This window comes from Bubalus kerabau, chromosome 10, assembly GCF_029407905.1.
Source record: "Bubalus kerabau isolate K-KA32 ecotype Philippines breed swamp buffalo chromosome 10, PCC_UOA_SB_1v2, whole genome shotgun sequence".
Classification (NCBI taxonomy): domain Eukaryota; kingdom Metazoa; phylum Chordata; class Mammalia; order Artiodactyla; family Bovidae; genus Bubalus; species Bubalus kerabau.
Genome location: NC_073633.1, coordinates 87,610,939 through 87,623,569, shown reverse-complemented (window position 1 = coordinate 87,623,569; position 12,631 = coordinate 87,610,939). Strand labels below are relative to the sequence as shown.

Below are 12,631 nucleotides of genomic sequence, written 5' to 3'. Positions count from 1 at the left end.
AAAGCAATTAAGAGTATACATCAAGGTCTCAATGATGTTTTTTCCCCTTGATAGATGATTCCATTTCACTGTATTTATCTTAAGGAAATAATCACAGCTGCACAGAAAAGTCTGTGTGAAGGATATTCTCCAGATTATTACAATAGAAAAATATCAGGAATCACCTTGAAGACTAACAGTGGGGTTAGTCAACTATTTTAATAAATAATGTTAACAACAGCAATCGTTATTTATGTAATTAACTTACTAGTAGGCACTGTTCTAATTGCCTTGCATATTTTAATAGATATAATCCTCACCAAAAACCTATAAAGTATATATTACCACCCCCTTTTGATACACGAGGAAACTGAGGCACAGGGAGAGAAAATAACTTGCCCAAGATCACATAGCTACAGCTAAAAGTAGCAGAGCTTGAATTTGAAGCCAAGAAGTTTGATTCTAGAATCCACTATTCTATACTACCTTTCATGTACTTTCCAGTGATAAAATAGTAGGTAGTCAATAAGTTAAAAAGCAATAGCATTAATAAATGTTTAAATGTGCTAAAAGAAAAAAGCAAAACTCATACAGTGTCATAAAAGTCATACAACATCATCCCAGTTCTTTGTTAGAAAAGTATATACATGTATGTAATAAAAAAGAAAGGAAAAAAATATAAAATGTTAATAGTGACTCTCTTTGAGTGATATGACTGTTGCTGTTTAGTCACTAAGTTGAGTGATAAGATTACAGATGACTTAATCTTCTCCATTTTATTTTCCAGTAACTTGTATTAGAACATGCTTTTCCCATACTTATACCAAAAAGGAAAATGAAGGAGTTTTACTGTTTCAATAAAAATAAACATTTTACTTTCATTTATACATATACTTTATGTTGCCCTCCCCTGCAAAAACATACAAAAAAGAATTTGTATTAAAAAGCAGTAAAGAACAAGATCAAGGCTGTTGCAAAAAAGAATATAACTTTTAGTTTAGATGAATGAAAAAAATCTACTGTAACACAAAAGACTAAAATATGGACTCCAAGGTTCCTTAAAGCCATCTTGACTTTGTATTAACAGTAATAAGAAGTATTTAATGACACAGCCCAAAATGTTAGAGTAGTCTATAATACATATAACTTTTTAACACTATTAAATAATAAAAATCACTGAAAGTATTATAAATCACCTGAGTACTTTTTAAGTAAAAAATTTAAGAGCCTCCAAATTGTATTTCTCCATACTAATGCACAGTTGCTATAAACTATCTAAGGGCAATAGGGTGTTAGCAGATTTCAGTTAAGTCTTTTTCTAGAGCTGACCACAATTTCAAAGTAATAAGTTCTGTAGTAAAGAGGATTATCTCAAGAACACCTTCTTTGTAAATAGTTGTACAGTAATGAAACAAAAGAAAACCTTAGAAAAATCAATTCATTACTCTCTCAATCTCTAATACATAAGGATATTAAGAAAGTCTTAAAATTCAGAGGAATACTATCTATGATATCTATATACTTATGTCTTGGTAAACATAAAACTCTGTTGTCCTCATTTCTTGCCTAGAACAGCATTTTTATTTTTCACATGAAAATAATTTTGTATATACTTCTCAATACTCATCACTACCAATTTCAAACACACACACAAAAAAACATAAATTTTCCTATTTTACCTGATCCTATCTACAACAATTCTTCTGAGATGCTGTGTTATATATATGAATAACCTGTTTCATCACTATATCAATTTATTAGTCCTATGTTACAAGTGGAAGCCAGGATTAACATAAAAACTGACTCTCTTCAGTAACTTACCTGGGTAATATGCAAAAGCTTGTTTTATTTAGTAAAATTGAAGTTTCAAAGTTTAGTATGAAATCAACCACAAATCAGTTAAATTCAACAAAAGGCTCATAAAAAGAAAATTACCCCTTAGGATACAGTGTTGTTGTTTTTTTTTTTAAAAGGACAAAATGTTACATTGAAAGATTTGATAAATTTTTTGATGGTAAATTTCAAGATTATAACTTTAAAACTTATCCATCATTCATATAATTAAACAAAGTTTGCACGGAAATTCAGTCTACAAATAAGAAAGGAAACCATTAAATTATTCAGATCAGGTTCTAAATTATACACTTAAGATTCAGTTTTAGAAATTAATTATGATGAACAATTATGCCTGCTGAAAATGGATGATGAAAATGTATTTTCCTCTGCTGAATAAACTACTAATAAACCATATAATGCCATCTTCAATGAACTTTTCTACCATATCCAGTGCTACCTGATAGTCTTGAAATGCTAGTTAAAATGCAACAGAAAAATAAGGATTCTCAGGGTTTAGTAGAGGAAATGCATGTCATCAATTATTATGACACCACAGAGTAAAAAGGTTAAAAACACAGTTAAGGAAAACGACTTAGGCTTGGAATTAAACAAGCCTGACTGCAAGTTTCCTTTAACTGAAAAAGGCAAATATCTCTCACTTTAAAAAGTAAACATACAATTACAACATATACATGAATACACATACAAACATTTATATGTACTCAAACATATATATAAATACCTATGAGTGTATATATGTATGTTTCAGTATGTGTGTGTTACATAAATATATTATGTATATATAAAAATTTTAACATGTAAAAATTATACATTTAAAATTTTCAGTTGAAGAAGCTAAGTTTGGAAGGGAAATTCTTATAAGTATTCCATACTTTTAGGGAACAACATGGCTAACTTTAACATATTTGAGTATACAGTATCCCAATTCAATCCCATAAAATTATTTAACTACTGTTAATTAAAATCACGTTGAAGATTAAACTATGCAACACAAATATTCTAGTGGAATACATTATAAAAATCAGTATCTCTATCAGTTTCTTCAACTTCAGCTGTAAGTTCATTTTTAGAATCTTTTCTTAGTCAACCTTATGTGCTATGAAATGAACGGATATACACTGTCCACTGACTGTGTATTTTGTACTAATTATTACTAGGCGTTCAATTTGACAATACTCAACTGTAAGAGAGGCCAAGAACTATCAGAAAGCAGTTAAAACAAAAGCTAAAATACAAATTTTAAGTGAATGTCCTGAATATTCACCAGTAGATGCTAAGTTGATAATGTACATATTCTCAATCATCTATGAATATGATTTCTTGCTTAGCAAGTTTTTTGAACAAATTAAGAATTTTTACAGAGGAAAATCACCTACTAGTTCTATTCTTCATTTGACAAAAGTTTAAAAAACCCAAAATGAACCAAATCTAAGCTTAGTTAATCTACTACCAAACGACCAATGGACAGGGGTGATAGTAAGTGTAATTGTACAGGTACAAATCGACAAGTCCTCCAAACATAGGAACTTTGAGTTAACCCAAGAGAAATGTCAATAAAAAGATACTATTTACTCAATATATTTGCAACTGATCAAAGCAGGTAACTAAACTGAAGTCTACCTTACTCTCTCAAACAGACTCCCTGACCTCTTCAAATTACAAACTCCAGAGCATAAGCACTCTAAAATTAAAATGTCTTATTTCCTTCTCATTTTATTTAGAAATCACCATAGGTTCTAATGTTCTAACAGATAGGTTTTAAACAGATATCATTTTCAACTTTCTATCAAGTTTGCTAAAGTTGATGATTTTCATCAATATGCATATCTAATACGTACTAATTTTCTCTGTAACAGTTTTTACAAAACAAAAAGAGAGTCAATTAACAGCATGACATTTTTTATACCTAATTTGGGCACCCTCTACCAATTATATCCTTTTCGTCAAAGCATCAGCTAGATTACCTTCGTTATAAATCAAAGACAGTTATAACACGGAGAAACAAAATCACAGTAAGCAAATAAAATACTTTGAAATGTATATTTCTGAATAACAAGATTTTCTTCAACTGCTACTAATCTGCATTTTGAGCACAAGAAAGCTGACCTGGAGAGAGAAATAGAAAACAAACTAGTATAAAATACTGTTTCTCTAACACATTACTGAGGCTTAAAACTCTACCACCTCTCTGAGATTTAACTGTTTAATAACTTATATTTTCTATTTATAGATGTATTAACAGGAAAAAAGAAAAAAATTTTGTAAAGTTCTTTGATTTGAATATAGAGCCATGATGTTCTCAAGGTATTGCATTTAGAATTACATTAAGTCCTACTTCAGGTGACAGACACTGAAGTAAAATATAGAATACCTAAAAGAAAGATTATATAGTAATAGGCCATTAGAAAGTATTTTTGCCTTCCCTACAGCAGAGAATTTAGAGAAATGAAGGTTCAATCAAAATAATTTTTAAAAACTCAGCATTTCACCACGTGGTACAAATACCAAGAAATAGCAAAACTGCCCAAATCATTACAAGAGGACAGTAAAGTGTGAACATTTATTGATACTTTACTTATTAATAACAGACATGCTCAGAAGAAAATGAAGAGTATGAATTGAGAGAAACAGAAAAGGTAAAAGCAAAAGTCAAATTTTCCTTATACACAGGGCAAATCCTGTAAAAAGTACTCTTACGTGTAGTTCCAAAATGAAGCTATCTCAGGAAAGAACTGTAATCATTGTTACCCATTATCTGCTATATTCAAGTTTTATGCCACCAAGATTACATAAGGCCTGCATACCAAGTTCATCGTGCAAACTGCTGCCGCCTACAGCAGATGCATTGTCATGTGATGCTTCTAAGTGGACACTCCCATTTCTCACCAGCAAGGAGGCACTAGCACTGAGCACTGCAGCCTGGGAAGGGGGGCGGGACTGGACTCTGACCTGGGCTGTGGACTGCTGGCCTTGCTGACCATCTTGAAGGCTAGGAAAAAACATGGATTGGGGAGACATTACAGGGAAGAAAAGAGAAAACAATAGCTAGAAGTCAATATAGAAAACTAATTTTTTTTAAAAAGGTGTCAGTGTAACCTAAGAAAGAGGCAACAAACTTTATAAAATATGCAGATTATACTGCTAGCTTGAAATTTCTGATTTTTTGAAATCTGATTCATGGTGATGAACACAGAAAAAAATTCAATGTATATGCAGAGCAACCAATCTGTAACATCTTTCCAACTCAAGTCAACAAAGTTCTAGTATAAGGAAAAAGAAAGCAACAAAGAAGAGTCACAAGTATATTAAATACATATAGGCTATAGCTGGTCCCTCAAATAATACTTATTTTTAAGTTCAATATGCACTTTTATTTATAACCCTGATACAATTATTCTAGAATTGTTCTTTCAAATATTCTTGCATCTGAAATTCACAATAAAACAAAATTTCTATGCACTTGAAAACCAAAGAATCTTTATCAAATGCAACCAAGATAACAATTCAGAATCAAAAGAAAATCACAAACTAGTGAAGAAAACCAGAATTAAAAAAAAACAAACGAACTGATTCAACCAAGTGAAATAGAAATGACTGCTGAGATGCTACAAGAAATATATTAAATATTTTTTCTATGAAAAGCCTACATATTTCTAAAATAAAGTCACAGGCTTTATATACAGGTGTTAGTTAACAGTAATTATGTTCCCTTATTGAATTTTGATCTTATCTTTCCCAATTCATACTCAAGTTTAATTACAGAAATCCATCATTTTAGAAAACCTTAAAAATAATTTAGAAGCCAGTAATTATTCAAGGAATATTAGTCTTTTCAAAATTTTATAAAAATTTTAAAATATTTAGTATTTCATGATTATAAAATTATTAAAATTATCTAAATGTTATAATTTTGATAATTTTAATTATCTAAAAAGTAGATAAAACTAAGAAATTATTATATTAAATCATTTTTAATTTTTACATATTTATTTTAAAACACTAAGAACTTAAATTTTCTTAGTATAACACTCAAATTTAAACTGATGAGAACACTTTGAGTATAATTCTACATCATCCTGTACATGATGTTCAATGCAATTCTGCACTGTTATTAAAATTATTAGACCTTTTAGGAATTAAAAGAAGAATGCTACTAACAACAGCCTTATGCAGTATTACTTTCAGGAATATCAACTTCTCTCCAATCCTCTGAATTAAAAGGAGTGCTTTCTCTGATGTCTACAAGACAACAAACTAATCTGCTATAGACTGGGAAGAGAGCTAAATCTGAAGTACAATTGAGCCTCAAACAACATGGGGGACAAGGCACCAAATCTCGGCAGAGTCGAAAATCCATGTATAGCTTACGGTGCCCCTCCTTATCCAAAGATTCAACCAACGACGGATCGTGTCATTCTGTACTATTTATTACTGAAAATACCCACATGTAACTGAACCCATGCAGTTCAAGCCCATGTTGTTTAAGGGTCAACTGTAACCATGAAATAAAAAGGAAAAATACTGCATACATTGCTTAAAGCTGTGGTTATGGCAGTAGAACATACTCTGGAACTACAGCCATATGTGGCTAAAGTAACTAAAATGTTCGCTCCTCAATCATGCTAACCACATTTCAAGTGAGCAAGAGACATGCAACATAGATAGCGGCTACCACAGCGACCAGAGCAGGCCAGAGCTGGCCGTCAGTGTTTACCATACTGGGCAGAGCAGATTATAGACTACATCCACCACCACAGAAAGTTCTATTAATCACCACTGCCTGAAACAGTCATGTTTTCAGGCCTCTTTTAGAGCCAATAAAAACTATATACTCTAAGTAGAGCACAGGAATGTATACAACATATTAAAAAGATCCAGTCCACAAAGACTTGTCAACGCTCATTGGCACTAACTTTTAAAGTCATAATTTTAAAGGTATTCACTTAATAATGTCTTCAGAGTAGAATCTTTGTACAATAGAAATAAATCAAGAGGCGATCTTGGGAACTAATATACTAAAATGTTTGTTTCTTACGTACATAAACAGTAAGTCTGTCCTTGGAAGCCATCTAAACTTATCTATACACTTTACCCAAATGACCAAATTTCACAAGGGAAAAATTTTTCAGCTCAAGTATGATGACTCTTCAGATTTGGAAGGTAAAATATTAAAATTAATGTGTGTGTATATATACACTCACATACATAAACATATATATATGTTCAGCAAATTTTGCCAATTTTTTCAATTAAAATCATAAATAAAGGTGCTCTATGGCAGTCAGATATATTCTAGAGTGAGTGTATTGAGAATACACTTTTCTTCAACATATTCATATATATATAAGGTTTTCAAAGTACTAGGCAATGTATGAAAATCAACTCCAGAACAAAGAAAATTAGCCAAAATCTATGCAGTTATAAATGTCAAGTTTCTGAACATCAAAAGGGAGACAAAAAATGTTTATGTCCCTTGAATTTCAAAAAGCCTATTATTTTTGCACAAATTGCCAGGAAAACTATTCCTGGAGGGTTGTATTTCATCTTAAACTAGTAACTGATAAAAATTAATCTTTTCTATAATACCAATTTTATGTCAAAACTACCAGTTTCAGAAAAGACAGCAACTATTTCACAATGTGGCAAAAGATAGAAATTTAGGTTTCTAAACTATCGGCTATCAGTAGCATCACTGACATGTTATCCTAATAATTAAATTAATTAGCTTTCCTAATTTAAATGATAAAAAAATATAATTGGTATTGGTCTTTCCTTCCTCTTAGCACTTATTTAGTATGTAACACATTCTGCTGTATGCTGATTTTTATCTTTGCATGTATCTTTCCAACTAAACAAACTCTGAGTATGATTACATTACTACTGTGGGTCTACAAATTTCCGAGAGTACTCAGTGTCTTGAATACAGTGCACAAACGTAAGTATTTGGTGGATTCATTCCTGAGTACCAAAAATGATATGAATTTCCAATTACCAACTCAGTTATAACTATGACCTTATTTGATTACAGGTCTTTCACTCTATTTTAAAAATAAATCTAACTATATAGTAAAGCTTTTTTCCCTTCCCCAAATGCACTGATGGTCTACTTTCATTCCAGTCTATTAACTAGAGTTCTAAAAGATACCACATCTAGGCTGATAAACACAGAACTAACTCTTAGTATTAGTATTACAGAATCTTTAAATATTCATCTGTTTTCATCTCTAGTAACTGGGAAGAAGTAGTAAGGGCCTACAAGGTTAACTTAAGTAAAAAAAAAAAAAAAAAAAAAGACCTTTAAAAATAATTCTGAAATAGGATATTCTAACTAGCATTTTAAAATATATGCAAATTCTCTTTGTGAGGAAATGGATGATTCACTCCCAATCCTTGGATACATATTTTTTATGAAGTTGCTTTTTAGACTGTCGATTACTTACATTATTCACTAAAGTTTAAAAGAAGTTAATATATTTTTACTGGTATCTACAGAATAATTATAATTAAACTATCATCATACCTATTCCATTTCTTTCTGACAAGTTTTTCAAAACCATGCTATCTTATATTTACAGACGACAATATTATATAACTTACACTGCGAGTATCACTATACTTTACCTGAATATTTTTGCAATTAAAAAAATACAATTTTTATTAAATTGGCGTTTCTCCTAATTCATCACAGCTAAATTTTATCTTATTTTATTCATGATGTAGTCAGCCTCTTTAAGATACACATAATCTTTGCACTGGAAATATGGAACCTTAGGTTCATGGGGTTGCAAAGAGTTGGACACGACTGAGCAACTGAACTGAACTAACACAATTTACACGCTGACTACTGGAAGACTACTTTACAAAAATCCTAAAGTGAGCCCTTTACAAATAAATAGCTCACACCATATCCGCATTTGAATGGTGATGTATTTAAAATGCTAAAAAAAAAAAAAATGGAGAAATCCTATGTGGTTGTCTGGAGTTAGCACAGTTCTTTAATATTCCACCAGGCAGAGAAAACAAAATTGTCTACATTTGTTTAGTGAGTGAGATCCAAAGAATGAAAGGATTTATAAAGACTTAAAAGAGAAGGTTAAAAAAAAGGATTAAGAAATATCAACATGGAGTGAGAAGGTAAGCAAAGAATATGTTTATGGCAAGTATTATTCAAGGAGAAAAAAGAGGTTAGAAAACACAAAATAGAAAACGTAAAATGAAATGGTGAATTCTTTCTGCAGGTTGGGACTACACACCCTAAATCCATTAGCAAAAAAAGTTACTTCAGGGAGCAAAGGAAATAGAAGAGGAGGGCCCACTAAAAGCAAAGGCACTCAGAAAAGATTTCTAGACCAAACGCTTCTTTTAAACGGTTGCCTTCTCATTTTTATATTTTCAATACTGCAGAATTAAAGGAACATGATCTATGAAAGATGAAGTTCCTGATTGTAATGTAAAACTCAGAAAAATAATTGTCTTAAATACCAAGGGAAATATACAATAAAATAGCAATTTAAAAAATAAGAATTTTGCTACTTTCAGGAACCAGATTTTAACAAAGGAAGAGATTTATCTCTTCAAACCTACCATGCATTCAACAGCAGTTATTTCATCAAATATTCTTCCTTTTGAATTTCAAAATATAGGAAAATAACTTGGATAATGGAGCCTTTAGATGCAGAGATTAATAAAAGTGTATGGTGTAATAACATCCCCAGAGACGGGAACAGCTACCCACTCCAGTATCCTTGCTTAGTGAATTCCAGGGACAGAGGAGCCTAGCAGGCTACAATTTCTATGGGGTCGCAAAGAGTCGGACAGGACTGAGCGGCTTTCACTTTCACTATAATAACATACACATGGTTTAATGAATGAGCTAGCACATATTTTCATCTATATTTGTATTCTTAAAGCACAAGTCTTTTGAATAGGTTTTTTTTTTTAATATCTCTAATTCAAGCCACAGACTCATTATATCTGACATAATTAAGGATACAAAAGCTTAAGAATTTCAATAAAAATTTACTCCCAAGATTATAAAGAAGCTTTCTTACTTAGGAACAGTGGCAAAAATAAAAATGCTTTTGTTCAGCATATGGAGGTTGAGAAATTCAACAAATATGTACATACAAATACATATATATTGTGTATACACATCACCAATTGACCATGAAAGTCACTTAGTCGTGTCTGACTCTTTGCAACCCCATGGATTGTAGCCTGCCAGGCTTCTGTCCATGGAATTCTCCAGACAAGAGTACTGGAGTGGGGTGCCATTTCCTTCTCCAGGGGATCTTCCTAACCCAGGGATCAAACCCAGGTCTCCTGCATTGGCAGACAGATTCTTTACCATCTGAGCCACCAGAGAAGCCCCCAGTTGACCATACATTACCAAAAACTATTCTAGTTCTGCATCATTTACTAAGTCCTAGTGATTAACTTTCAAGCAACACAAAATAAAATATACCATCTTTTAATGAAATAAAATAATCAAACTGGTTTATCAAGCTGATATCCTCAGTAAGCTCATCACTCAGTCCATATTTGCTCATATTGAACACTGTTTAAGGTGTTGGGAAAAGACACTGAATTAATTACTAACTTGGAATGGGAAAAAATAAAAAGCTAACTTAAGGTCTCTATTTACGTTTATATAACTGCCCTAAAAATAATTTTTGTGATTTAAAATTGACTAAACCAATCTGATCATTTTGTTTATAATGCAACATAAGACATGCATGGTGCAATAAGCTCACAGTCACATGCAGAGAAAGTCTAAAGAAGCTTAAAGATATAGAGAAACTGGAAGAAAAAGAAAAACAAAAGTATTTAATAAATGCTTTCTTCAGACTGACAAAACAGGTTAGAGGTCTGTTACAATGCATGCTAAGCTTGGTGGAATTTTAAAATACCATACCTTAGGGGTGATCCGATGAGCAATGTAGGAGGGGTAGGGTTACTCCCTGCATTGTGCCGGCGCCGTACTGCCTGGCGCCTAAATGTGCTGCGTTCACGGCGAAATGACACCGTCTCCTCGCTGGCCTGTGCTGCTGCATCAAGACAGACTTAGGTCAAACAGAAGCCTAGGTCGGAGATGTAAATAGCAGCTGAGCCTGTCCTCCCCAATACGACAGATTAACAGTGAACCTATGAAAACTTTGGCTCAGTTAGTCAGGTTCCCTTTACTTTGAGGGTGAGAAGTTAGGGACTACACCGTTTGCTATAGATAACTGTTTCTTTAAAAATGCTTCTGATGATCTGGCCTCACCATCTTCTCTTCAACCTCAATTTTTTATTTTAAGATCTCTGTTATTTTCAATCTTTTTCTAAAAGTCTTATTTATAAAGTCCCATATCCCTCTATTGGCCCTTTAAGTCAGCCTTAAAAGTACCGTATGTATTACATTGGTTAGTTCTGAATAATGGGAAAGGGGCATTAGTTTCTTCCTTTCGTGAAGACAGTAAAAGCAGCAGCGATAGTGCTTGTGATGACAGGAGTCAGGCAGTGCATTTATCTGACACTACCCTGTGCCACAATTCTGGCAGCATTAAATCAAACGGTTGACTGCTGAGCTGCACAACAAGTTTTTTAAATGCTCAATTCAAGGTAGCACAAGTGTATGTTAAGCTGTAGTTTGCTGCCCAACTGTATTCAACTTCATGCCCCTACACTGGTTCCCTCAACACTAGGAAGCAAATGTACACAAAACATCAGCAAAAAAATTTAGAAACCCGCAGCTTAATCCAAAAGCAAAACAAACTAAAACCAAATACATAACAACAAGAAAATCAAAACTAAGGCTAAACAGAATTACATAAAATTTTACAGAACCATGACTGATTTGGGTTTCTAAAGCAAAATGATGTTTATCCATCTGACTCTTTAACAACTGTTGTCTATAGTAATCTAAATATTTTAAGAATCATTTTGATTTTGAGAAAGGGCATTTTGATGCTAAATATGAATAGAGACAACTTGGCCCACAAAACATCTTTTTTAAAAAACAACAAATGAAAATTCCTTTTCATTTGAAAAGGATGACGTGGATTACAAAATCAAGTGTTGTATTTGGACTTCAGGTCTATGACAAGCCTAATTGACATTTTAAAGGCTTTATTAATTCTCATCATTATTCTGCTCAGCAACAGCAATCTCCATCATTTTAAATGTTGATTTTAATAAAGTTTTCTATTTTAAATGTTTACATTTTTATCCCTTCCCCAATGAATGTTCTTTGTGTAATTAATTCATTACAATTAGGAATATATGGGTTACCCCCAGAAGGCATGGACTTCTCTATCTTCAGGCAATGTTTCTTTTATTAAAGGGATGACAAGCACAGAATTACTTCACCCACTTGGCAAACTTCTCCCAGTAAGAAGTGTTAAGTCACAAACCACAGGTGAATAATTTACATTATTACTTTCTTCTTCAGCGCACATACTCCAGTGACATTATAAGCCAGACAACTAAATCAGAATTAAACTTTAGGGCTTTGAATCCAAATCAAACTTGACTCCTGGAGCTAACACTTCTTTTCTTTCTCCGGTTTTATTGTGATACAATGAAAATTCCTTTAATGTGCAAAAAGCTGTTTCTTGTGATGCATAAGCTCACGTACACAAAAATTATACATGACCTGTGAGAACAAATTAAACTTAAAGAAAATTAAAAGTTCCATTTACCAGATTCATGAATCACATTTCAAACGCTCCCGAGCTGCATATGGCCAGTGACCGCCTTTACCGAACAGTACAGATACAGACATTTCAATCACCACAGAAAGGGGTATTGGGCA

General features: G+C 32.3%; 1 protein-coding gene across 5 annotated transcripts in view; it reads right to left on the bottom strand.

Annotated features, from left to right (window-relative positions):
* Window positions 1-12,631, bottom strand: part of PCNX1 (pecanex 1) — a 188,358-nt gene that overhangs the window by 104,565 nt on the left and 71,162 nt on the right. For 2 of the 5 annotated variants that reach the window (XM_055538492.1, XM_055538494.1), the window contains exons 7-8: window positions 10,751-10,883; window positions 4,641-4,825 (exon numbers count right to left, since the gene is read on the bottom strand). The exons of 2 other annotated variants lie outside the window; for them this stretch is intronic. In XM_055538492.1, the coding sequence (XP_055394467.1) occupies window positions 4,641-4,825; window positions 10,751-10,883 (318 nt within the window). The remainder of the gene's footprint in view (window positions 1-4,640; window positions 4,826-10,750; window positions 10,884-12,631) is intronic. One more of the 5 variants, XM_055538493.1, reaches the window with a different exon arrangement.